Source organism: Sciurus carolinensis, chromosome 1 (assembly GCF_902686445.1).
Source record: "Sciurus carolinensis chromosome 1, mSciCar1.2, whole genome shotgun sequence".
Lineage (NCBI taxonomy): Eukaryota > Metazoa > Chordata > Mammalia > Rodentia > Sciuridae > Sciurus > Sciurus carolinensis.
In genome coordinates, this window is record NC_062213.1 from 107,023,503 (window position 1) to 107,051,291 (window position 27,789).

The window sequence follows — 27,789 nt, forward strand, 5'->3', positions numbered from 1 at the left end:
GGTTGTCCCTTGGCTTCAGGTGAGCAGGAATTATCTCCCCCTTTCCCCTTAGGAGGCAAGGAAACATACACCCCTTACCTAGTTTCTTTAAATAAGTCCTCTCTATTTGTCCCTTATAATCCCCACAATTACCTAATAGCAATTCTTGTCTTATAGCCTGAGAAAGGTAATTAACTGATGTCAGCAAAGCCAGTTTTTGGCCACGCCACTTTGAACCCTTCACAGCTCTTAGATGTGGAGTATTTGATGCCTATTGTTTTGATTTTGGACCTTTGAGGACCCTACTGAAACTCAGAGAAGACAGGAAAAGTTGCATTCAACATCCTGTTATATTAGCTGATAGTATTGTTATGTCTACCCATGAACAAGTAATACATACTGGTCAAGCTGAACTAGGTTTCTTACCCAGTTTAGCCTTAGCTTCCTTGTTCACAATATAATAAAACTGTCTACTATTTAAGGTCATAATAACTACCTGTCAAGGTTGTCATGAGAATTACATGCAGTAATGAAAGTAGATACTTAGCATAATGCTTGGCACATTTAAGATACAACAAAGAATACTTATTATCATTTAAAATATCATTATTATACAAACACACCTCTTCTATTCCTCCTGGTTTTGTTTTGGATTTTTTTTATTTTTTATCTTTTAAGTTTTTAAGAAAATTTTTTTGTAGTTGAAGATGAACACAATACCTTTATTTTATTTGTTTATTTTTTTATGAGGTGCTGAGGATCAAACCCAGTGCCTCACATGTGCTAAGAAAGCACTCTACCACTGAGCTACAGCCCCAGACCCTATTTTTTTTTTTTTTATTTTGAGACAAGTTCTCACCAAGTTGCTTAAGGCCTTGCTAATTTGGCGAGACTGGTCTTGAATTTGCAATCCTCCTACCTCAGTCTCCTGAGCTGCTGGGCTTAAAGGTGTGTGCCACTGTGCCTGGCTAATCCGCCAGGTATTGGAATATCTTATGCTTAACCAATGATTTCCTAAGGGTGCACATGATGGTACATTAGGGTGTGAAGAAAAAAAAAATTAGAATTGCTCTTTAAATTCATTTGCATCTAAAAATGAATTAAGCTTTACTAAATACTTAGTGCTTTCACCCTGAGTCAGACTCACATAAGAAGTGAATCTCAAGGGAAGTGGGCATTTCCCAACAAAAACGGGTTACCAGTGACATCATCCTCACCTGTTGGTTCAGTTTTAGCTATTGCAACATAGAGCAATCTGTATGTGTCCAAGTGGGTAGATTTATAGATTATGCGTCCCCCAATACTGAGGATTGAACCCAGCAATGCCTTACCATTGAGCTACCTTCCCAACCCTTTTTATTTAATTTTGTATGGGATCTCAAAAAACCAGTAAAGAACCTGGTAGCCAAGTATAGTTGTTAGACTTTAGAGAAGATAGAAATTTACTAGTCAAATGTGACAAAAACTTGCTTAATTTAAGGTGAATATAACTGACAAATGAGTATTTTGATTCAGTTAGTGAAGTTTTTTTTTCTTGTGGTGCCGGAGACTGAACCAGGGTCTCGTGCCTGCTAGGCAAGCACTCTGCCACTGAGCTACATCTCCAGCCCTTCAGTCAAGTTCTTTCACTGCTTCTCTGTATTTTACTTATTGTGGCTCCTTGTGTTGGTTTTCTAAGTATACCATAAACAAAGTACCATAGGCTGGGTGGCTTCAACAGTAGAACTTGATATTCTGACAAGTCCAAGATTAAGGTCTTGGTGGGGAATTCTTGGTGGGAAAAAAAAGAAAAAAAATTCCGACTTTCCCAATTATCATGTGTATGTGACCTTTGAGAGTCGTCTAACCTTGCTTAGTTAGCCTCAGTTTCCTCTTCTAGAAAATGGAGATACTTCCTGTAAGGATTGTTGAGAGGATCAAATGAGATCATGCATATGATGCCTGGCAAACAGTAAATTTACGAAACCATTATTATTGTGCTAATTATCATTTAAATAAGTTATGTTAGCATTATTAATTTATGCCTAAAATATTTCAGATGTTTTCCAGTTCTATAAATGAAACAATTTTAGAGGCACTTAAAGTAATAGACATCACAGAATTTTCATAAAACTCTTTTTAAACATTCCTATGATTCAGAATGTCATTATTTGCTCAACAAATATTTACTGAGGGATTACTACATGGTCCATACTCTTCTGGGTGCTGGAGATACAATAGGTAAAATAGACATGGGGAGGGGACAGAAAAGTAAACAAATACAGTGATAGAATTTCAGATAATAAAAAGTCCTGTGGAGACAGTGAGGACTCAAAAAAATCATACGGGGAAAGTTTATTGTTTTATTCATTATTTTTATTGTTTTATTTATTTTTAGTTTATTGTTTTATTTATTTATTTATTATCCTGGGGATTGAACCCAACGGTGCTTTACCATTGAGCCAAGTCCTCAGCCCTTTTTATTTTTTATTTTGAGACAGGGTCTCTCTGAGTTGCTTAGGACCTGGATAAATTGCTGAGACTGGCTTATGAGCTCACGATTCTCCTGCCTCAGCCTCCCAAGCCGTCGGGATTACAGGTGTGCGCCGCCACACCTGACAAGGAGACTTAGGTTAGACAGGATGGACAGGGAAGGTGAAAACTGAGTAAAAATTGAAGACGGAAAAGGAGGGATGATAGTCGCCTGGATTAGTATGTCACCCGTGAAGATAAAAAGTATTCGGTTTGAAAGTTGGGTTTTTTTGGAACCGGAAATTGAATCCAGGGGCACTTAACTCCTGTGCCACATCCCCAGCTCTTTTTAAAAACTTTATTTTGAGACAGGGTCTTGCTAAATTGCTTAAGGTCTTGCTAAATTGCTGAAGGCCGACTTTGAACTCTTGATCCTCCTGCCTTAGCCTCCTGAGCCACTGGGATTCAGGCATGTGCCACCACACCCAGCAGAGTTAATTGTGGTCACTTGGAAAGTTTTATGAGTAATATGGATAGCCAGCTATGTAACACAGTCACAGAGTTAGCATTATTCTAAGTCCTTGGCATGTACCTCCAACTTCTAAATACAATTTGCATGATATAAACTATCATTTTTCATTCTGTCTTTTAAAAAATTCCCATGACACATGTCACAATAGGATTGATAGATCCGTGAAAGATTTATTTTTTTGAAGAATCTTTCATGTTTCTTGCTTTACAATTAGGCACAATAACTGCTTGAGAAATTTATATTGTGTATTATGAGTATTATTAGGATTTTTAAATTTTTCTTTGCTATTTTGGGAACCATTTTTAGTTACTTAATAAGACTGTTTCCTCTGATAGGAATGAGATAAAAGGCTGATATCCTGTGTGTGCTTGCTTTGAAGATTTGTTATTCAAGGAACAGTCAACAAAATGATAAAGGTCGAAATTGGTTTAGTCCTTTCTCATTTGCCCTAAAATATTTTTAGCTAAATTCAATGACGTATTTCTTGCAAAAATTTTTTCCTATAGCCTTTACTAAAAATTTTTCCATAGACTTTACAAATTAAATAACATGTTAATATTTTAATACAAATAAACAATAGAAAATTCAGAGAAGCAAATATGTAAACAGTTGAAATTCCCATTCTTTTTTTTTTTTTATTACTGGGGATTTAACCCAAGGGTGCCACTGAGCCACATCCCCAGCCCTTTTTATATTTTTTAATTTAGATATAGGGTCTCACTAAGTTGCTTAGGACCTTGCTAAGTTGCTGAGACTGGCTTTGAACGTGGATTCTCCTACCTCAGCCTCCTGAGCTGCTGGGATTAGAGGCATGTGCCACTGGGTCTGGCTTCCCTCCCATACTTTTTAAAAGCAGATTTTATGATGTTCATTTTTTCCCTGAGACATAACTTTGCATGCTGTGCTATAACAAGTACAGGAGTGACATTCTGGAGTTTAGCTTTACTTCATTCTTCTCAGATAACGTTGAAGAATGCACTCGATTCTGACAATTCATGTTACCTTTCTTTCAGTCTCATCCCTGAGTTTCCTCTTTTTCTAAGTATCCCCAGCAAGAAAGACTCCAGAGTCTTAAGATTCTTTTATTTCTCTTTCCACCTTTTCTTTTTTGGTACCAGGGATTGAACCTGGGGGTGTTTAACCACTGAGCCACATCTCTTGCCCTTTGTTATATATATTTTTTATGTAGAGACAGGGTCTTACTGCATTGGCTGGCTTTGAACTCTTGATTCTCCTGTCTCAGCCTCCTCAGTTTCTGGGATTACAGGCATGTGCCACCACACCCAGCTTCTTTCTACATTTTTTATTGGTGCATTATAGTTGTACCTAATGAGGGATTTATTGTCACATATTTGTACATGCACACAATATAACAATATAATTTGGCCAGTATTACTCCCCATCATTTCCCCCCTCCCTCCACCCCTCCCATCCCTTGGTCCCTTTCCTTGACTGATCTCCCTTTGATTTTCACGGGATTCCCCCCACCCACCTTGCACACCTTTCTTTTCAGCCTTAAGATTCTTGAGGTCACGGTAAAGGTGTACAGAAATGTTTGTTGTAAGGGAAATTCAAAATTGGAAGGGGATTGCAATATACTAACAGTTATAATAGAATTATGCAGAAGGAGTGGTTAACTCAAGGGAAAGAGCTAAGGAAGGTTTAACAGAAAAAGTTTCAGTTGGTCTTATGGTACATTCAGAGAGAAATTAATAGTTGCTTGTCATTTATTGAGTAGTTTTTATATTCTAGAAACTTCCTTAAATACTGTATTTACATCCCATATTTAAATCTCACAACCTTATAAAATAAACCTCTGTTTCTGATGTGACAGAGGATGCTAAGACTTAATCTCTTTATGTCTCATTTCCTCATTGGTTTTCAGTAGAATCTAGCTCATAGAGTTGTTGTAAGAATTATATGAGTTAATATTGATAAAGTGAGAACTATTCCTGCCTAAAATTAAGTGCTCAATAAGTATTATCTGTACTATAATCATTATTATCATTCTACAGATAAGGAAGTAGTCTTAGAAGAATTAAGTAATTTGACTAAGAAAATATACCCAAACATCAAATCTGCTGGTATTTGAACTCTGTGTGATTTCAGAGTTCTACCTCTGGACTGCTAGGAGTCGCAAATCATTTGGTAGTGTTGGGATATATGTAGGAGGTAAACAAGGCAAGAGGCAGGAGTCAAGCTGGAATCAGAAGATGAAAGACTTTTATGTCACCTTAAGGAATATGGACTTTATCTTATGTCTTGTATACCATGAAATATTTGCATATTTGATTTACCTTTTAAACCAGAAACTATTTTAAAAGGTAGTAAAACTATGACCGTATTTTGTGTATGTACTATAAAAACACAGATGTTTGGTCTTTTTAGTTTTTGTTTTTTGTGATGTTAGAGTTCAAACCCAGGATCTTGCACATGCTAGGCAAGTGCTGTACTGCTGAGCTACATCTCCACTGCCCCCATGACATTTTTAAAAGATTTAACAGTCTGTGTGGTTGACTTTTCCCAGTTTTTTCATTAATATTTGTTTGTATATTTGCTTTTTTTACCAGTATGTTAGTATTGACTTACATCCTAAATAGTAGTGCCAAATGATTAAGATAAATTTGTGTAGGAAAAACTTAATACTAGTCTCTTCATGTCCATGGGATTGGTTCCAGGGCCCCTTGTGAATACTAAAATCTGTAGTGCTCAACTCCCTTATTTGAAATAGTATAGTATTTGCATATAACATATGGACATCCTTGTATATGCTTTGAATTATCTCTAGATAACTTATAGTACATAATACAGTATAAGTGCTGTGCAAATAGTTGTTCTACTGTGTTGTTTAGGGAATCATGACAAGGAAACAGTCCATGCATGTTCAGCACAGATGCTTTTCAATCAGCATTTAGTTAAATCCACAAATACAAACCTTACAAATGCAGAGGACTAACTGTGATGAGGAAATATATTTTGTATATATGTAATATTTAAATAACCTGATAATAATGTCATAACATGAATAAACACTCGGTAAAAAACAGTTTATATATTATTTCATATATCCTCCCAATAACTCCACTGGTATATCATATTCCATTATTATAAATGAGGCTATTAAGGCTTTGGAGAGGTTGAGTACAAAGCCATATTGCTAAGTGAGTTCCAGAGGATTGAAATTCAGGTGTCTAACTCCAAAGTCTGTACTATATATCATAATACCTCCCTTATAAACCCAACACCTCTGTCTCCACCTAAGTTTTATAGTGTACCTGTTTCTGTGGTTTGTCTCATTAATTGCCGAGTTTAGTGATTTATTCTGTTCCTCTAGGAACAGATTTCCTACATTCAAAGAATCTTCTTGTTTCTTTCCCACTTTCTAAAAAAAAGACTTTAAACATTTTTTTAGTAAGGAAACCAAACATAAAAGGAGCATATTTTCTTCTCAGCATCTTTCTTTGTATTCTTAACCTAATAATAGCAATTATTAATTGAATTATAGTACCTAGACCCCCAAAACTAGCTTTAATAAAAAACCAAAGAGTGTTTGTTATTAAAATATCTGGATGCATTATACTCTTCTCTTAATAGCATTGCATATTGTGATAATTTATGGGATTTTTCTTTGTTTGTTCTTTCTTTTTGTGGTGCTGAAACTAAACCCAGGACCTCCTAAGTTCTGGGCAAGCGATCTCCTATTGAGCTACATCCCCAAACCCAATATATGTTTTTGTGTACTTTCCTAAGAACTTATTTTGTTCTATGTTGATATGTAAAGGTTACTTTAGGTTTCCAAACAATTTGAGTGCATGTATTGGATCTAGCAGTAGACTGTGATCTTCTTTAAGGATTGGTGTCTTAATATCTACTAACCTTGCTTAGCCCTGAAGTGAACTTTAATGTTTCTGAAACAGAGACTTCCCAGATTTTTCTTACACACCTCTTCAAAATAAACACGTTTGCAATCCAACGCACACACACACACCTTAAACCAGTATTTATGAACTTACACTTAACTCTTACTTACATGCAGCAGACTCATTTTTTCTACACTATTTTATTTCATTGAAAACATTTTAAAACTTTCAGTTAGAATATAGAAGGACTTGAAAGACTTTTGTTCCCATAGTAACAAAAACATAAGCAAAATAAAAATCATATATTTCTCTGGAGCTAGTGAATAGCAGTGGGCACAATTCCAAAGTAAAATGAGCAGAGAGCATAATAACTTTTATACCTGAGGACATGTACATAGTCTGGATACAAATAGCCCTGACATAGTCGGTGAGACCATAGAGTTGAGGTATTCAATAAAGCCTTAGTTAACAGTGTCAACTGTGGGAATTGGAATGTAGATTGGATTCTGGAAGAATTCCAAGTATAAAACCAACTGGCCCAAGAATTATCTTCTGTGTCCCCCTCCTCTCAATTTTTGCTAAGAAAGCAGCATTGCAGGAGAACACAAATTCCATAGACCCATGTATTTGTGCAGTGATGCTTAGAGTTGAATAAGGTCAATCAGAAATATCTGAAACTGTAGGCAAGTTCTTTTCTGCTCAAACATTGACAAGATTTAAAAGCAGCCACTCAAGAGGTTAGAGGTTGGTCTAATTGCAGGCAGATTCCTTGTATAAGTTCTGTCACCCAAACTTAACTCTACTTGACTAAGGAGAAAGCTAAATTGCCAGGGGAAAGTCTTGTAGTCTTAGAAATAAGTAAAACAAACAAACAAATGAAAAGTGTAGCTTATCCTCTACTGGTCTTTTTTGGACAGTGTCAAGAATATAGTTTAAAATTACAAGACACTAAGACTGGGAATGTAGCTCTGTGGTAGTGTGTGCTTCACATGTGCAGGGCCTTGGATTCAATCCCTAGCACCAAATAAAATAAAATTACAAGACAAAAGAATAAACAGGAAAATGTGAACCACAAAAAAAAAAAGAGAGAGAGAGAGAGAGAGAGAAAATAGAGTCATTATAAGGAAACATGAAGTTAACCTAGTTGTTCTAACAACCAGGACTTTAAGATGATTACAGATATGTTAAATATCACCATTAATATGATGAAGAAATGAAGTATTTTAGAAAACAAATGGAAAAATTTGTAAAAAGACCAAATAGAAAATTTAAAGCTAAAAAATATAATAACTGAAATAAAAATTCTTAGGCTCAGAAGTAGATTGAATTTCTCTCTATAGAAGAACGAACTAGTAAACTCAAAAACAAATCAATAGAATTTATCCATACAGAAGCACAGAAAGAAAAAAAAGGAGGGAGAAATGAACAGAACAGTGGTAATCTATGGGACAATATGAAGTGGTCTAACAGTATGTAATTGTAGTCTCAGAAGATGAGAGAGAATGGTGTAGGAAAAGAAAATTGAATTAAATGAAAAACATCAACCTGAAATCCCAAAAGCTCTACAAACCTCAAGCAGGATAAATATAAAGAAAACCACAGTTAGGATTCTCATAGTTAAATTGCTGACAAACAGAGATAGAGAATTTTAAAAGCTTCTGGAGAGGACTGGGATTGTGACTCAGTGGTAGAGTGCTTGCCTAGCATGCATGAGATACTGAATTTGATTCTCAGCACCACATTAAAAAACAAACAAACGAACAAAAAACCTAAACAAAATAAAGGTATTGTGTCCATCTACAACTAAAAATATTTAAAAAAAAAAATCTGCTGGAGAAAAAAAGCCATAGTACACACTGGGTTACCACTCCAAGAAAGACTGCTCACTTCTCTTTAGAAACAGTACAAACTATAAGTCAAAGAATGACAGCTTAAAATAATTAAAGAAAAATACTGTTAACTCAATTCTTTATCCAGCAAGATTATTCTCCAAAAATGAAGGTGAAATAAGGTTATTTTATATAAATGAAAATGGCGAACATTTGCCAGAAGAGCCATACCACAAGAAATGTTAAAGGAAGTAACAAGAAATAAGTGAATAATCAAAATTTACAGACAAGAAAACTGAAACTCAGAAAGATAAGATGACTTTTTTGGGTCACACAGCTAATAAGTTTCAAGGTTATGACTAAACTCTGTTTCTTCTGATTTTTTAGGCCACTACTCTTTAGGGAACCATGTAGCATATTGAGTGGAAAAAGCAAATGCAGTAGTCATATTCAGATCTGAATCTCAGCTCCACTAACTGTTGGGACCTTGAACTATTTGGGAAAGTCGTTTATCTCCAATTTTCAGGTGAAAAATGTGGGAAAAAGAGGTTAATATCTACTTTATATGGTTGAGGGGAGGATTGTAATGTTGGTTGAAGCACCTTTCATACTGTGGAAAAATTCTGTTTCTGTCTACTATATTATACTGCCCTCCGCTTTTTCAATCAATGGAGAATTTTTTGGAAGGGTGAGTTTTTCTGGAGAAAGTTATCTCTTTCCTGAAATCAGTCATCCTTATGACACTAATAATGATTCTGTTTCCATTGGACTATGTTCCTTCTAATAGCTAAGTAAGTTGGAGTCCTTTTGGCAACTAATATTTGTTTCTCAAATGAATTGTCTTTTTGGCACTAAACCTGAAACTGTCGTTTTAAAAATAGGCATTTGCACCAATTCCCCTCTTTTCCCAGGACAAAAAAAGAACTGAAATCTCAAGGTAAAACTGCAATGAACAGCATAGGATTCCTTCAGGGCTGAATGCATTACTAAGAAAGAAATCTCTGATTATTTAGATGTGTAAGAATATAGTTGTGGTGGGATGTAGCTCAGTGGTAGAGCTTGGGCATGAGAGAAGCCCTAGGTTTAACCCCCTGCACCAAAGGGGAAAAAAGGAAAAAGAAAGAAAAGAAAAGAAAATGAAATAATATGGTTGTGTGACAATTTATCTTAGAAGTCTTTTAGATTTCCTCATCATAATATGTTCAGAGAAAGATAATAACTGGTTCTACAGAATCTTAACTTGAATACAATGACTTTTGTTTGGAGTAATTAGCATTCTTTATCCAGCATACATTCACTTCTTCCCAAAGTTGTTTTGAAATTGTTAGTAAAGAGCTTCCTTTGCCCACCCCCCAAGCAGAGCCTTATGTGAAAATTAAACCTAAGATTGTTTTATGAAAGTTAGTCAAATTGTCTCCAAAGTGAAATTCACTGTATTTGGATTTTGCATATTACAGTAACATATTTATTAACACTTCACTTCACTTCAGTGATTCCCATTTTATTAAGGATACAGAAGATCAGTACTGATTACTTTGAGGTACAGTAACTTCAACAAAAGTGGCCATTTGTTTTTAAATATGATACTGGCAGTATTTTCCCTTAGAGCACTCGAATTCAGGAAATTAAATCCTATTGCCTTTTTTTTTTTGCATAGGAAACAGAGAACTCAATGGCTCTGGCACTGGCAGAGGAAAAACAAACCATAATTATGGTCATTTTTAATAGTAGCTGTGAAGTAGAAGAACAACGTTGGGATTTTTAACCTGGGTTTTACCTTTATCTCTAGAGCTTAAGTATGTTCACCTATAAATATGTGCATAATAATATATACTGAAGTTGTTAAGAGGAGGAAAGGAGGCATTTTAACTGAGACTGCCTTATAACTGAAAATAGTGTACAAATTAAAATGAAGTAGGGACTGGGGAGATAGCTCAGTCAGTAGAGTGCTTGCCTTGTAAGCACAAGGCCCTGGGTTTGATCCCCAGCACCAAAAAAAAAAAAAAAAAAAAAGAATGAAATAAATGTCATGTTTTTAAATATTTTTTAAAATCAGAATGAAAGCCCCACACTTGGCAATGCCTAACAGTAACCCCAGTAACTCAGGAGGCTGAGGCAGGTGGTTTCCAAGTTCCTGGCCAGCCCAGGCAATTTAGTGAGACCCTGTCTCAAAACAAAAATTTTGATGAAGGCTGGGGATGTAGCTCAGTGGTAGAGCACCAATACTGAAAAAAAAAAAATTAGGGATTATTTTTCTCAAATTAAAAGTAAAAATACATAAAAATTTCAGACAATACTTATCTTTCATCAGTTTTTTTCTCTTTTGAAAATTAGCACTTTTGGAATATAATTTCATAAATAAAGTGCACCCATTTGAAGAGTATCATCAATGAATTTTGACAATTGTGTTCACTTACATAATTGCCACCTCTACAACTTGTATTTCATCACCTTAGAAAGTTACCTCATACTCTTTAGCAGTTAGTTCTCACCCTGCTGCCCCTGAGCAACTATCAACTTTCTTTTATTAAATGTGATTTTATCTCATCTAGAGTTTCATATAAGCTGGACCATGCAGTATATACTCTTTTCTTATTGCATGTTTTTAAGACATATCCATGTTATCATGCATATCATTAATTTATTCCTTTTTATTGCTGAGTAATAGTCCATTGTATAAATATATCATGGTTTGTTTATGCATACATCTGTTGATGACCTTTGGGTTATTTCTAGTTTACAAATATTATGAATAAAGCTATTAATATTCATGTAAAGGATTATGAGAACATATGTTTTCCTTTCATATATAATAATGAAATTGCTATGTCATATGGCAGTCATGTTTACTTTTAAAAGAAACTACTGGACGGATGTAATATTGCAAGCCTGTAATCCCAGCTACTTGGGAGGCTGAGGCAGGAGGATCACAAGTTCAGGCCCACCTGGACAATTTAGTGAAACCCTGTATCAAAGAAAAAAAATAATAAAAGGTTGGGGAATATAGCTTAATGGGGTAGCACTTGTCTACCATGTGTGAGGACCTGGATTTCATCCCTAGTACTACAAAACAAAACAAAAACAAAAACACCCTGACAAACTATTTTTTAAAGTGGTTGGGTCCTATATTGCACCCAGTGATATTTGAATTCCAGGTGCTTCAAAACTTTTTATTATCATTCCTTCAAGTTTTAGCCATTGTAGTGAGTATGTAGTGATATCTCATGTTTTAAAGTTCATTTCCTTGGTGACTAATAATGGTGTGCATCCTTTTTTTTAAGATAATTTTTTAATGACATTAGAATTATATGTAAAAGTGGACTTAGACGAATTTACATTTTATCCTAATGTCAAATCACTTTGTTTATGCTACACAAAGAAATGTTTATGGAATATGTAAAATTAGTCTTCTCTGCTTTGTTTTTCTTATTGATAAAATTTTACAGTGGCATACAACAGACTAACAAGTGTCTTTTGGACTTGGATAGGAACAGGTTTTAATCTGACTATTTGTTTTGTTTTATAACTTCTCATATTTTGGCAAACTAGGCTTTGACTGTAGGTGTAGTGTATTCAGAAGCTCTCCAACCATTATTATCATCTATTTTTAAAATAGTTTTATTATCCCCAAAAGAAACTTGAAAGCCTGGGCCCCATGGTAGTGACTGCCCCATTGGACATTCCTATCAGCAGTGAATGATGGTTCTCATTTATCCACCTGCTGATTAACACTTATCGTTATTTTTCTGTCTTCTCTTAACCATCCTGGTGGGTGTGGTGTTCGTCTTTTCATGTGCTTTATTGTGCTTATTGGCTATTCATAATTCTTTTGTAAAGTATCTTTTCACACTTTACTCATATTTTAATTGTGTTTGACTTATGCAGTTGTAATAATATAATCTAGATTTAATATTAATATATTCTGGATATATTAATATATTTCTAGATAAGTCCTTGTCAGATATATATCTACATATATATGGCTGTGTGTATACATATATAGGTATATATTTTACATATATATTTAAAATATTTAATCCCAATCTTTGATTTTCCATTCCATTTTTAAACCAACATCTTTAGATGTAAAATGGGTTTTAATTTTGATGAAGTACAATTTATCGATTATTTTTCCTTTTTGCTCAAATATGTTTTTTATAGCTGGGCACGGTGGCACAGTGATGCAGGAGGCTGAGGTAGGAGGACCACAACAACAAGCCTCAACAAGTTAGCAAGGCCCTAAGCAACTTAGTGAGACCTTGGCCAGGGATGTGACTTAGTGGTTAAGTGCCCCTGGGTTACAGTCCCTGGTTTCAATTTGTATGTGTGTGTCCTATACCAAAAATCCTTTTCTTCTTCAAAGTAATGAAGATTTTTTTTCCCTATTTTTTCTCCCAGAAGATTTGTAGTTTTAGTTCTTAATATTCAGGATTATGATCTATGTTAAGTTAATTATTGTAAATGTTGTGGCTAATGGTGGATTTCATTTTTTCCATATGGATATCCATTTGTTCCACTACCATATTGAAAAGATTATTCTTTCCCCAGCTTTGCAGTCGATTGACTATAACTATGGTCAGATCCATTTGTCTATCTTATCACTAAAATGCATTGTTGTGATTACTATAGCTTTATAAGTGTTGTAGTCAGGTAGTATATGTCCTATAATGTTATTCTTCTTTTTGAAAAATCCTTTGCATTTTCATTTAAATTTGAAAATCAACAAAGGTTGCTGTGATTTTCATTGCATTATGTTGAATCTATAGATCAATTTTGAGAAAAAATGATATCTTAACAAAATTAAATCTTCCAGTTCATTAATGTGTGATCTCTATTTAATTATTCTTTAATTTTTTTCTCAGTGTATATTCCTAAATATTTCATGGCTACATGTTATTGTAGATTTTGTTTTCCAGTTATTCTTAGTGTGGAAGTACACGTAAATCTTGTATGTATCCTGAGAACTTGCTAAATTCTCTTTTGAAGTCTGGTAGCTTGTAATTGCAGGTTTCTTTGGTGTTTCTACACGTGCAGTCATATTGTTTGCAAAAAAGCAAAGTTTTACTTCTTTTCTGACCCACATATCTTTAATTTTTCTTGCCTTATTGCATTGTTCTCTTAGGCAGTGTTGAATAAAAGTAGTGAGAGAAGATGTCCCCAATCTTAAGGGAAATCACTGAATATATTAGCAGTGGCTTCTTATAAAATCCTCTGTCAGACTGGTAATTCTCTTCTATTCCTAATTTGCTGTAGAGGTTTCCTCTCTTTTTTTCCAATCATGAATGGATATGATTTTTTCAAATCCTTTTTTTGTATCCACTAAAATAATCATATAGGGTTGTTGGTTGGTTGGTTGGTTGGTTGTTTTTTTGTGGGATTTAACCCAGGCACTCTTTACCACGAGCCGCATCCCTGGCCCTTTTAATTTTTTGAGATAGGGTATCACTAAATTGCTTAGGGCCTTACTATATTGCTGAGGCTAGACTTAGGTGTGCGAGGGTTGAAGTTGGTCACATGTGCCTCATGTCTCAGGTGGAGCATGGCAGTGGTTGTGGAGCTCCATGATGGCAGCACCAAGGTGTATCTGGGGGGCAGCCAGGTGGAGACTTTGGCTTTGCAGAGGCAAATGTCTCAGGCACCCCTGATCCAGACTTCCTGACGGTGAGCATGACCTGGGCAAACGTTCACAGATCTTTGGGGGCTTTTGTTTATCATGAGCTGGAGCAGCAGTCCATGGGATGGGGAGACAGACACCTGACTGAACTTCCCTGTACTCTTCCCCAGCCAGAACATTGGCATGTTGATTTGGCACCCAGCAGAAGGGGACTTCAGTAGCCATTAGACCCAGCCTAGGGCTGGGCTCCCAGGTTCCTATGCACTAACCCCATAATTATCCTGAGGCCTGGGAACATTCTCTTGTCTGGCTCCAAGCCTGGAGATACTTTGTCTCTCTCCTTCCTATCCTGATTGTGGCTTGTGTTTGTCTCATCTGGCAGCTGGAGGCAGCCATCAGGACAAGCCAAATATGAATCGCTTACTTTCATTGATTCTTCATACAAGTTAAATGCACTTACGGTTGCATTTTAAAAATGGGCATCATGCTATATAGAGATAAATGGTAAAATTCAGGCTAATAATATTTTTATAACATTAAATATCAAATAAAATACACACGATAAGTTGAAAGAAAGGTTGCAGGGTGTGGTGGGGGGAGCTTTAGAGGCACTTTTCCTGCCTTTTGAAAAGAAGCTTCCCACTTGTAATTTGCACTTGAACCTGCAATTTGTCGCTGTCCTAGTGCAAGTCTGTTGTTGACAACTTCTCACAAAATTTTTATTCGAAAAAACTGATAAAAATTGACAAAAAGTGTCTGTATTTTACCTTCATTTTGAAGACTGTGTTTAGAATTCTAGATTCGGTGATTTTCCATCACACCTTAAAATGTTTGGTTATCTGGCTTACCTTCTTTTCCTTGTGAGAAATTATGTATATTTTCCATAGATAATTTTTTTTTTTTTTTTTTTGCTAGGGAGTGAACTCAGGGTTTTGTACGTTTAGGCAAACACTGAGCTATATCCCCAAGACCTTTTCTAAATGGTTTTATTTTGAAATAGGAATCCTCTAATTTATCCATATTAACCCTCAAAAACTTGTTGTCTGACTTCTTCAGACTTCTGAATATCCTCTGACTACTTCTTAAAAATGTTCTCTTTATCATTGTTTTTTAGCACTTTGTTATGGTTTGCCTGTGGCTCTCCTTGTGTTTATCTCAAAAATTTGGGGTTTGTTGAGCCTCTTGGATCTCAAAGTTTAGAGTTTTCATCAAATGTAGAACAATTTCATGCATTATTACTTGAAATATTTGGTTTTCTTTCCCTCCTCTTCATTTCCGGGGCTCCAAATATATGTAAGGTAAATCACTCGATGTTGTTTCAATGAGGTTATTGTTTAGTTTTTGTTTTAGCCTTTCTGTGTTTCAGGAGGTTATTTTTTATAGTTTCTCTTGCTACTTATTCAACTTCACTAGTCATTTCTTCTGAAATATCTAAAAATAGCTATTGTTCAACCCATCTAATGAATTTTTCATTTATTGTCTTTTTAAAATGCCTTCCATTTTTCTACTCACTATGCTCGTACTTTCTTTTAAATTTATGAATATATTTATAAGAGCCAACTTGAAGTTCTTTTCTGCTGACTCCCTCGTGTCTTTCATTTTTGGTTGTATTTCTGTTGACTGATTTTTCTGCTGGTTTTGGGTCTCATTTTCTTAGCATGTTTAATAATTTTGATTGGATGTTGGGCTTTATAAAGGTTACATTGCTACATGTTTGAATTTTGCTGTCTTCCTATAACAATTATTGAGTTTGGATTTTGTGAGAACTTATGAATCCTTGTTAGGGTGGTTCAGAATGAGGCGTTCTAGTTTAGTCCCACTGGTCAGTCATGACTTCCTGGCATCTCTACTGAGTTATCTGTATGCTTGAGGTCATTCCCCTGCTGTTGAAATTTCAGTGTTTCCCACAACTGTGTGAATTCTGGGTATTAGTTCTCACATAGTTGTTCTTTTCCTATCTGTTGTTTATTGTTCGGCCTTAAGTAGTAGTATTCTATGTATTAGCACCTCAGTATTCAGCCCCAGTTTTAAGGGGATCCTGTGTAAATTTCTGGAACTTTTTCTCTGTGCTAATCCTTCCTTTCTGATACTCTGCCCGGAAAATGAAAATTCCATTTTTGGTCTCTCCAAACTCAAATCTCTTTATCCACAACTCAGCAAGTTTGCTGTATGCTGTTTGGGCTCGCCTCTCAATCCTGCTTTATGAATTTTCCAAGGAGAAAGCTAGGGCCTTCTCATTTGTCCCTTCTTTCAGGGATTACAGTTCTGTGCTGACTGTAGGCAGTATCTGAAAACATTGGTTATATGTATTTGTCCAGTTTTGTAGTTGTTTATGTGGGGAAGGCAAGTCTAGTTCAGCTACTCCATTTTGGCCAAAGTGAGAGTCATTCTGGTCCCTTTCATTACTTTTCTTTTTACTTGAGGTAAAGTTTAAATATTATGAAATTAACCATTTTGCTCCTTCATTTTGCAAATCAGCTTTTAGAATGTTCCAAATTCTCAATTATCATATCAGATACTTATGTCTAATCAAATAAAATATTTTGAGGGGTTTGGAGAAACTTGTCCTATGTAAGACTTGAGTTAATGAAATATTCTCCAAGAGAACCTCATTGATGTGAATGGATTTAGATTGGTTTCTTTTAATATACTAAAACCAGAATACTAAATGTGATAGGTTTTTACAGATTATATTTTAAACTGATAAACATTTGATGTATTTCTTAGATGAAAGTAAATACACAGAAGAGGAATAGAAAATAAAAACAAAGGCACATAATTTAGAATCACCAGCTGGGCGTGGTGGTGCGCACCTATAATCCCAGCTACTTGGGAGACTAGGCAGGAAGATGGCAAATTCAAGACCTGCTGGGCAACTTACCAGACAAACAAACAAACAAACAAACAACTTGTTGCGCTTGATTTTTCTTACTTATACTTCTTTTGTTCTCTTGAGAAACTGAATGGCTTCTGCCTTCTCTTCTGTTGAGATTATACATTGTGGTTACCTGTGCTCTTTTTTAATGTGTCCTGCTTGACCTCAGTAGTTTTAGAACTACAGAAGTCTTTGACTCATTTTGTGCTATTAAGAAAAGAAACAAAACAGTTCTTAAAATTGTTGATTTTCTCAACCTCTGTTTCAGTTAGCTCTGTTGAAGTAAGGTTGAAAAAGCAATCTGTAGGGACAGGTATGTATAAGTAAGTTGGCTAAATTTAGGGAGTCTTCAAAAGATGAAACTTGGGAGAGAGGTAGCACTTGAAAATTAGGCCAGCGCTTAGGGGCAGAACGTCTGTCTATCTGTGTGGCTGTCAAGACAAAAATCTGGGAGAGTCAGGAATGAGCTATGAAGGACCTTTTGGGATAGGAAGCCATAGAGGAAGAGGTGCTAGGAAACAAGGAGGCTCAGAGCGTGAGAGGTCTGAAGCAACTTTTAACAAGTGATTTTTATTTTTGGATGGGACCATATTACAGCTTATATGTGAGAATATGTGTGTCATATTACAAAGGGAATAAATTAATTTGGCAAAAATTAGAACTATGAAATCAGCTATAAAGACAGTTTTTTTGTGTTGGAATACAATCATAGATGTAGTTAATATGCATTAACACTTATTTATTTTTGAAATAGTTCATTCATTATTTGAAAGTTGCAAGGTGTTAGTACATACATTAAGTGTAAGTAGGACTTCTCTGTAATACCTGCAGTTATTAGGAGTGGCCTGTGCTGCTGTGCTATTCTGTTGCCACTGAACTGTCATCAGTCCATACACAGTATTTATACTCGTGTGTGAATTCCATAGGTTTAACCATTTATTATCAGGAATTTTCAAGTTTTTTAAAAAAATTTGTAACCCTGGCAGTTTTCATCTTTTTCTCCCTCGGTTTGACCTATTGACACTTAAAGCATGTTAACCATGGAAAAATAAAGAAAAGGTTGACAAGAAATATCTTGTTGATAGTGAAGAAAACCTGAGTCTTTAAGATACCCTGAAATCCTTAGGAATCTCCTGTAAGCATTAGAAACAACAAAAGGATTTTCAGAGTTTTAATAGTCAACAGCAGCTTATTGGATTTTCACATTCTATGCATTAGTCTTTTACCAGAAGTTCTGTGGGGTTTGGTATTGTTTGTTAAGGTTTTCCCTACCTGCGTGACTTTAATTTCAGGTTTTTAAGAATGATTTTCTTTGCATAGGCCATCCCCAGAGTTTATTTGCTGGCAAGACTGGTTTTCCTACCAACTCTGGGAATGGTTTAAGTGAAAGTTGATTGAGGTCCTGAAGTGCAGCTGCCGTGCCAAGAATAAAAGTGTGTGTATTGTGTTTATATCAGTTTTGGTCAGCTGTACCAACAGAGCTGGGCTAAGATATTTTCCTGCCTGTTAATCAAGGCCACACAGACAGAACGCAAGGAAGGATGACCCCTACCTCAGGAAGTTTTGAATCAATTGCTATTTATAACTAGTATACAGTAGAACTTGAGAGCAGGTCTTTGTGCAGTTGATAGGAAAAGTTTTCTGCCAAGTTTTACATTTGAGGAAACAGTTTATGGGCCTGACTGAGTGAAACCTCTTTACACAAGGAAGGAATATGACAGTGACTGTAAGTATTTTTGCTGATTTCATTCAAGGGTGTGGTGGCAGAGATGGGAAGTTCAGTCAGTGACAAAATAGGTTATTATATTTTAAGACAATGATAGTTCGTGGGCACCTTGGATTCACTTTAGCATTGTGTGTAGGGGATCCTGTGCTGCTAATGGTAAAGTTGAAGTAAGTACGTATGACGGACCGGTTATCTATCAGTGTAAGGAAGGGCGAAGAAATTAGTTATTTGGTGTGTTTGTAAACTAATTGGCTCTTGCTCTGGATGTGTACATACACTTTTTGGTTCTTTGATGTATCTCTGTATATGTATGCTTTTTATAATAGTCCGTCCATTCATCCTTTTTCATTAAAAGAAGGTTTCATAATGGATTGATTTATTATAAAATAGTATTGTATACCTCTGTGTAATCTCTTATAAAACCTCATTCTGCTTAAGTTCAGGAAATTAAATACAGTCAATTATTAAAATTGACCAACTTAAGAAATACCACAAGTAATGTTTTCTCAGTGTTAGGTCACCATATTTGAAATACCTTCATGAAGCTGAATTACAGGCACATTTTTACATATGTTATGTAAATGAATTATTTAGAGATAGGTGGGCAATGTTTTAATGAAGTTTAAATCAGGAAATTATAAAACTGTGTTAACACATTCTTGTCTCATCTTAATAGGAATATTCAAGATAGAATTGTAACCATTTTCAGTGAAGAACAGTGATCAAAATTGTTCTTTTTAAAGAGACTTTTCCAAGTGCAACATGAAAGAAAAATATTGGAATCATCTTGATTTTGACAGTATAAGGAATACAGTGTTTCACATTTACTTGTAATGGAAGCTTTGTAAGATTCATCACTTGTCATGCACCCAACTGGGAACATGGATGTTGGTTTTTCTCGTTCTGCTGTTCAGACACTGTCAAGAAGCCATTGCAAAAACATAAAACAAAAGATTTCTCAGTGGGAAGGAAGGACTAACGGTATAGCTAATTCAGCCCAGTGGCATCCCAAAGACTTTGGAGTGAGATATAATAACTGTCACCAACAAATTCTTCCTAAGAAAAGTCCTATTCCTGAAGGCCAAAGCAAACAGTTAGGTCTAACCACCTTTCAAAATGTAGGTTTAGATCTGAATGAAAATGCCAAAAGCCACAATCAAAATGGGGCTGAAATTCATGAGAATCATGAATATGATGACACACGCTACTTTAAAAATGAATCGGAATCCAATTGGGTATGTTCTAGGGTCAAACAGATTGAAAACTGGAAAGAAGTTGTTTTGGATCCAGAGACTTCATTACCTCCAGGAAATTTCTATACCTCACAGATATTGTGGAAGAAAATAGAAGCACTTCCCCCAGATAAAGTCTTTAATTTGGCTTTAAAACATTGTGACTCTTCAGAAAAAGAACTGAATTTCAGAGTTCTGGATAGTTCATATGGAATAACCAAGAGCTTAGAAAATATTTACTCTGAACCTGAGGGGCAAGAATGTGGACCTTCTATAAATCCTTTGCCAAAACCTCGTAGGACATTCAGATATTTATCTGAATCTGGTGTTACGCCATGTAAAGAAAGAAACTGTGACAAAAAATACTGTGAAAATAATTCTTGTGCAGAATCTTCTTTGGCTTCTTCTCAGGAACCTGAACCAAAGAAATATGGTGGAAAAATCAGAGGGAGATCTAAAAGGTATGTTTTTGGCTTATAGAAAACAATTTGTAAGTATTTTCCTTACAGAATTATTGAGCTTCTTTTTCCTTTTAAGCCAATTTTCATTTCCCAGCTTAGGTTATAGCACTCATTTCTACATACAGTGTTGATTAACATGAAAGGAAAATAAAAGGGAAAAGTAGAAATATAGATAATATCTAAGACAATCTGCTAACATAAGAGCATCAGGGAACCTTCCAATTTGTATCTTTAAGAATTTGTAGGATTAGGTGGCATATGCCTGTAATCGCAGCCACTCAGAAGGCTGAGGTGGGCTGGGGAGATAGCTCAGTCGGTAGAGTGCTTGCCTTACAAGCACAAGGCCCTGGGTTCGATCCCTAGCACCGCAAAAAAAAAAAAAAAAAAAAAAAAGAAGAAGGCTGAGGCAGGAGGATCATAAGTTAGAGGCCAGCCTGGACAATTTAGCAAGACCCTGTCCCAAAATAAAATTAAAAAGCTGAGGGTATAGCTCAGTGGTAAAGCACTTGACTAGCATGTATGAGGCCCTACGTTAAACTTCCTAGTACTGCCAAAGAGAGAGTGAGAGAGAATTTGTAGGGAGGATAGTAGGTATAGCTCAGTGGTAGTGCAGGAAGCCCTTGGTTAGATTTCTAGTACAGCAAAAAAAAAAAAAAAAAAAAAAAAAAAAAGGTGGGGGCGTGGAGGAGACAAAAGAATTGTAGGGAAGCAAATACATTCTTGTACTTCATTTAGGGCGTGCTAGCCTTAGCCCCACATTTAATTAGGGAGTGAACTTAATAAAAGAAGATCATGAATGTGATTGGTTAAAATCCTCCAATTTTCTCATGTGCAGAGGGCACCAGCCTAGTTTATTATTCTTAGATCTCTGATAAAAAACACCTTTGTAATTTTGCACACAAATTCTTTACTTATCAATTTCTGCCTACCTGTGCCAGTTTAAAGAAGATAAGAATTTTGAAAGATATGACTTTAAAATTTATCTCCTTCCTTAAGGAAATCCTTTGAATTTGAGGATATTCAGCACTTTCGAAATCGGAACTCACAGAAGATTCATGAAGAACTTGGAAGAAATTCTGGTTCAGCACTTTATTACACACAGTCTGAGGATAATATCTATGAGGATATCATATGTAGGTGTCCACAACTTTGCAATTAAATTTAATAAGCATGTATTTGGTGATGCCCTTAATTGTAGGATGATATTTTCTTTTACAATCCAACATACCTCATTCTGGGTTTGTCTTTGTAATATGGAAACCTTTAGTGTATAAATTGTTTTATTCTTGAATGAGTTTTATATCTAGTGTAATGAACTGTTCAGTTCAGAAATAAATATTTATAGTATAGTATTTTGAGAATTCTTTTAGTTTGGTTGAACACCCACACAAGTGGTTTTAAACTAAAATGCCATTGATCTTGAGACTGCGTCTCTTTTATTTGTATTTTCTTTTGCTAGCTGTAGTCACTGTGTTTCCACTTAATTATGTTCTTCTAAGAAATTTTTTCATTGTTTTTCAAGATCCCACCAAAGAAAACCCATATGAAGATATACCAGTGCATCCTTTACCCATGTGGAGATCCCCTTCAGCATGGAAACTACCACCCACTAAAAGTGCTTTCAGAGTACCCAAGGTACAAGTAGAGAATCACAGAAAACATTAGACTCTCATTTAAGTTAAGATGTTAAGATGGTTAACTGGTTTCAAAGAACTAAGAGGCACTGACAGATTTTTTTGGTGGTGGTGGTGGTCTTTTTTTGTTTTGTTTTGTTTTGTTTTGTTTGTTTTTTCCCGAAGTATACAGATTTTTTTTTTTTTTCCCTTTGCCTTCTTGGTTTGGTTGTTACTATTTTAGCCCTTCAAAAAAATTGAATATGCTGGTATGGTGGCGCACACCTGTAATCCCAGCTACTCAAGAGGCTGTGGCAGGGGGATCACGAGTTTGAGGCCAGCCTCGACAATTTAGCCAAACCCTGTCTCGAAATTAAAAAAAAATAAAAAGGACTGGGGATATAGCTCAGTGGTAGAGCATCTCTAGGTTCAAACCCTAGTACCAGAGGAATCAAACAAACAAAAAACCCAAAGAAGCAAAACCCAACAAGAATATGAGTGCATTTACAAACTTCTCAGCTCACTGTCCTTTCTAACAACTCCCTATTAATCTCACATTGGCCTGTGACCTAAATTAACTGTGTGACGCCTGAAAGCATTTGAGACCCCATGAAAAACTAAAAAGCTGTGAAAACTAAAAGCTGTTGTTCTCTGGAAATTTGCTTACAGTGGAATAGGAGAAATACTGCATTAGAAACCTGAGAAACCATTTTGCCAGTAATGAGGAAGAAATTATGTTGTCCTTATTTTAGAGGAAAGATATATACATTTTGGGGATAGCTTTGCCTTTACATGAAAATATAGGCATTACCCAGATGATCTTATCTTTACCAGTACATCTTCTCCTTTTTCAGCTTCCTCCCAAGCCACAAATCCTTCACCGGAAGACTATGGAGCTGAAGAACTCCCAAGCTTATTTACGATCAAAGCTCACAAAGGATACCACTTTGCCTGTCACTTTAACTGAATGGAAACTTTTCCGAGCTGGAGAAGTTGCTAACAGGAAAAGGAGAAATCTTCCAAGGGTGAGTGAAGGCTCCAGTATACCCCTTCTTCATATCTTACTTTGACATTCCATAAATGAGAATAAATAAGTTTTAGACTCTTTGCTCATGCAAGAGAAGTGCATGAGTGACTTTTACCAGGGTTTCCCTATGGATTTGGAAAACCCAAATTACATGGAGGGCTTCCTTCAATTACTTTAGCTCTAGTTAAAATCAGCTGCCTGTTTCAAGGAAGCACCAGAATCTCTTACCAAAGGACATTCTGTCAAGCTGGTTTCAGTGTTGTCCTCACTCATTTTCTAAAGTTAGTTCAGTTTTGTGCCTGAATTTACCAATTTTTCAGTAATGGGAAGCTATGCCATCATTTGGGACAAAAATTTCCATTCATAGAAGAAAAACAAAAGAAATTGAATGGTTACTTGGGACTAAAAATTGTCAGCAGTCATACTGACTAAATGACTTACTTCTCCCTTAAAGGAGAAAAGGCAATTAAGTCTATACATCATCTCAGCTCGAGCTATTGCAACCCATATAAAATTGAGGTTACTTCAAGACATATTTTCTTTTAGAAGAGACACATAAGAGATTACAGGCATATATTTTTAAATGCTCTATGTTACCTCATTCGATCATTTAAGGTTTTTTCAGGATTGACCAAATTCTATGCAGATAATATTCACTAATGAAGAATCAGATCATTTAAATATTATTCCTTTCCTTAATCCAGTCTGAATTAGCTGCATGTATTCATTTGGCACACAGTTTTTTTACCTGATTTTAAACAAGTCACAGCTGTTTCTTGACTTAGTGTCTGCCGATTGGTTCCTTGGGAAATACTCTGTTCTGCAATTACTTTAATTCTTCTGATCTGTTTCCTGCCTTCCCGAATCTTTAAAAATCAGAAGTTTAAGGAACTGCCAGACATCCTGCAGTAGCTCTCTCCCTGGTAGATCATGCTGGAACAACAAAGCAGCCTCCCACGTGGCCCAGAAACAACAGAACATGGTTCATAAGGGAAAGAATATAAACACCTAAGGGACTGTAGTTACGATCCCTAAATCTTGGTAGTGATTGTGTAGTGTAGAGTTAAATGACACCACAGAAAATTTTGCATTGCTTTCAATTTCATTTCTCAGCATTTTATGTACTGCAAATCTCAAGTACTCAAAGCCTATTCTTTGTCTGTTGATGGCTGATATGATCCAACTCTTCCTTCACTAGAATTTTCCTGAGGTTTTTGGAGAAATGGGGAGAAAAAAAATGGTGATGAATTCTTGACTGTCAGGCCAAAATAGGCTATTCGTATTCTACCTGTGACCTGCCTTGAATTAAATCCTTTTAGGATGTCACATAGGCAGTTTGGTTTTGGAATATCTTCAGGAACAACATTCCATGAGAAAAGCTGTTTTCATTTATTTCCCCTCTGATGACTCCTGCTATCCCTGGAAAGCAAACTGCTTTCACAGTTTGAAAATCACTGATCAAGTCCCTCTGCCTCTTCCCCACCCTTCCTTTCTTTCCCTGCTGTGGGGGCCCTGCGGATCTGTTTGCTAGATATTGTTTGTGTCACGTATGTACAGTAGCATGGTTTCTATCATTTCTTAGAATATTCTTCAGTATTTCCTGCAACCAGAAGGCAAATATAGGTGCCTGTTACTTGTTTATAACCAAAATTTTATTCCTTTATCTCATATTTCTAGAACACTAGCTTCCTTTCCTCTGTAATATTTGAGTATATTTTAGATTATACTTTTTGTATGCACACTATTAATTATGCCATTTTTGGTCTCGGTATGTCCCCAAAACATGTTTACTCCCATACATTTTTGCTGGAACCTGTAATGATATCTTTTTATTTTGGCTTCTCTTGTATTTTGTAATAGTATTATTTAAAAACAGGCGATTTTTCACTTGAACGGCAGCTATAAAAATCTTTTAAGAGAAGCAACTCATCCAGAAATGTGGGAATAATCTGCACATTGGAAGTACATGTTTCTCATATGTTTTTTCTTTGCGCTGGGTTGATTCACTGCCTTTTAATTGCCAGAATTGCTGGAGAAACAAAGACAAGGGGGAAAGTAGAGCATTTTTCTCAAACAACTTTGTAATTATCATCTAATGTTCTTAATAATTGTAATTCTAGGCATTAAAAATATTAAATCAAGATTAGTACTTAAACGTTCGGAATATAATCAGTTTGTGAGCTAATCAATGCCTCAGTTTAAGTGTCTGTTGATTGACTTTCATTCTTTGTTTTTAAAACCCAAGTATGTCTCTCTCTCTCTCTCTCTTTTTCTCACCCCCCCCCGACCCCCTTTCCCAGCAGCAAAGAAGGAGTTCTGATTAGCTGGTGATATAGCATAGTGATAGACCACATACCTAGCTTGCACAAGGCCCTGGGTTCAATCTCCAGCACACCACACACACAAAAGAATTCTTACTAATGCATATTAAATAGAGAGAAGCAGTTATATAACAAATTAAAAACGTTGAGAGTCTCTCAATTTTTATGACACATTTCTAAAATAAATTGTAATATTAGTACTCCCAGTAGCAAAGAGTACCTTTGACGAAAACTCTGTAGGTATGATTTCAAGGAATCTTCCTCAAGAGGCCTGTGCTGGGCTCTTCTGGAAAGGAGATATCCTCTTCTACTTCCTTGACTGATATATGGACTTGGCTTTAGAATAGTGTATCATCTAACTGAAGATCATTTTAGATTCAAAATTGGAAAATGTAAAGGTGTTTATAAAATGGATCCTCCTCTAAATGAGAATCACTGATAATTAATATGCAAACCTCATAGGTGTTAGCTTTTTAAAAAATATTTTTTAGTTGTAGATGGACACAGTACCTGTATTTTTTATTTTTTTATGTGGTGCTGAGGATCAAACCCAGTGTCTCACACATGCCAGGCAAGTGCTTTACCAGTGAGCCACAACCCCAGCCCCATGTTAGTTTTAACTTGTGTTTTTCTAATCTTTTTTTTTTTTTTTTTAAGTTTGTATTGAAAATAGATGACATATTTGAATCTAAGAGAGGGAAGAAGAGGGTAAAGTTACACCCTTACTCTGGAAAGGATATACCTCCTTCAAAAGGTAAGAATTATATTTGTTTCAGCTGTCTGTAGCTGTCAGTGTTGTAAGAGGGAAGAATCATTATATGATTTAGTGTTTGATGTGTATTATGATTTTTGGTTTACTTTCCTTTATATCCAACTGAATTATAAACTTCTTTAGAATAAGGGAGTTTTTTCAAATCCCTTCTATTTAATTCTGCACCAAGCAGTAAGTATTGCGTGAATAAATAAATGAGAAAAAAAACCTTAGAGCAATGTAACTTTCACAGGCAGTTTGAAATAATTATTTTGTAGACCTTTGACTTATAGTCACTTATCAATACAGAACTAATACAGAAATGAAAACATTGTGTATATATAGATTGAATGTATGTGAAACTCACTTTGTGGTCTTTGCATAAATTCAGTAGTTTTATCCTGCAGATGCCTAGATAAGACTTATGTTGCCTTCATTAAGAACTTTGAACTGGGCGTGGTGGCACACACCTGTAATCCCAGCAGCTCAGGAGGCTGAGACAGGAAGATCACGAGTTCAAAGCCAGCCTCAGCAACGGCATGGCACTAAGCAACTCAGTGAAACCCTGTCCCTAAATAAAATACAAAATAGGGCTGGGGATATGGCTCAGTGGTGGAGTACCCCTGAATTCAATCCCTGGTTCTGCCCCCCCACCCTCTAAAAAAAACCCACAAAAAAACAAAATCAACTGGTTATCATTTTTAATGTGAGTTTTTATATTTTCAAAGGCATTTATTAAAACATGTTTCAGTCTTCTCTGGGGAAGAAATACTTTTGGTTGCTTTTTAATAATAGTTACCATTTATGGGATGAGGTAATAGTTTCTTTACAGACTTTACCCTTAACATTAGGTGTTGGGGACTATCCATCTTAATTTTACAAAGAAGCAGAGCCAGAGAAGGAAGCATAGATTTGAATCAAGAACCACGGCTCCACAAACTCTAATTCTTTTCTATTACCAACAGTTACTCTCAAATTTTGTTTATAAACCTTGACTTTTAGCAGTTTGACTACCTCTTCTCCATGTATTTCATTATTCTCAATAAGAATATTATCAAAGATTTTTTTATTTAATTCAGAACTAGATGTACAAAATAAAAATTCTTGTCAGATATGGTATTGAATCTCTTCCCATGCATTTTTAGTTTTCTAAATAACCCTGTTGTACATATTATTGTTCCTCTTTTATAAATAAAGAAATAAATTATAAATTGCAAATTATGTAAAATATCAAGAACCTAGGGGCCAGGCCGAGTGCTTGTAAAACATTATCATTTTCCCTTATTGTATTTGTGTGCTTTATCCCTATGGATTAGGAGTTTAATAAATTTACTCTAAGACAAATTTTGTTTTCAGATGGGGGATTCATTTTAGGCTGGCCTCAAACTTCAGGGCTCAAGTGACCTTCCTGTCTCACCTCCCAAAGTAGCTGGGACTATAGATGTGTGCCTCCACGCCTAGCTTAAGAAAAATTTGAAGAGTCGAATCTTTTTTTTTTTTTTTTAGTCTATATCATTG

The 27,789-nt window shown here is 35.5% G+C and overlaps 1 protein-coding gene across 3 annotated transcripts in view; it reads left to right on the forward strand.

The window, feature by feature from the left end:
• Dennd2c (DENN domain containing 2C) overlaps positions 1-27,789 on the forward strand; it is a 75,665-nt gene that overhangs the window by 17,581 nt on the left and 30,295 nt on the right. For all 3 annotated transcript variants that reach the window (XM_047517570.1, XM_047517588.1, XM_047517579.1), the window contains exons 2-6: positions 19,543-20,559; positions 21,556-21,692; positions 22,082-22,194; positions 23,027-23,197; positions 26,178-26,274. In XM_047517570.1, coding sequence (XP_047373526.1) covers positions 19,730-20,559; positions 21,556-21,692; positions 22,082-22,194; positions 23,027-23,197; positions 26,178-26,274 — 1,348 coding nt within the window. In that variant the 5' untranslated portion in view covers positions 19,543-19,729. The remainder of the gene's footprint in view (positions 1-19,542; positions 20,560-21,555; positions 21,693-22,081; positions 22,195-23,026; positions 23,198-26,177; positions 26,275-27,789) is intronic.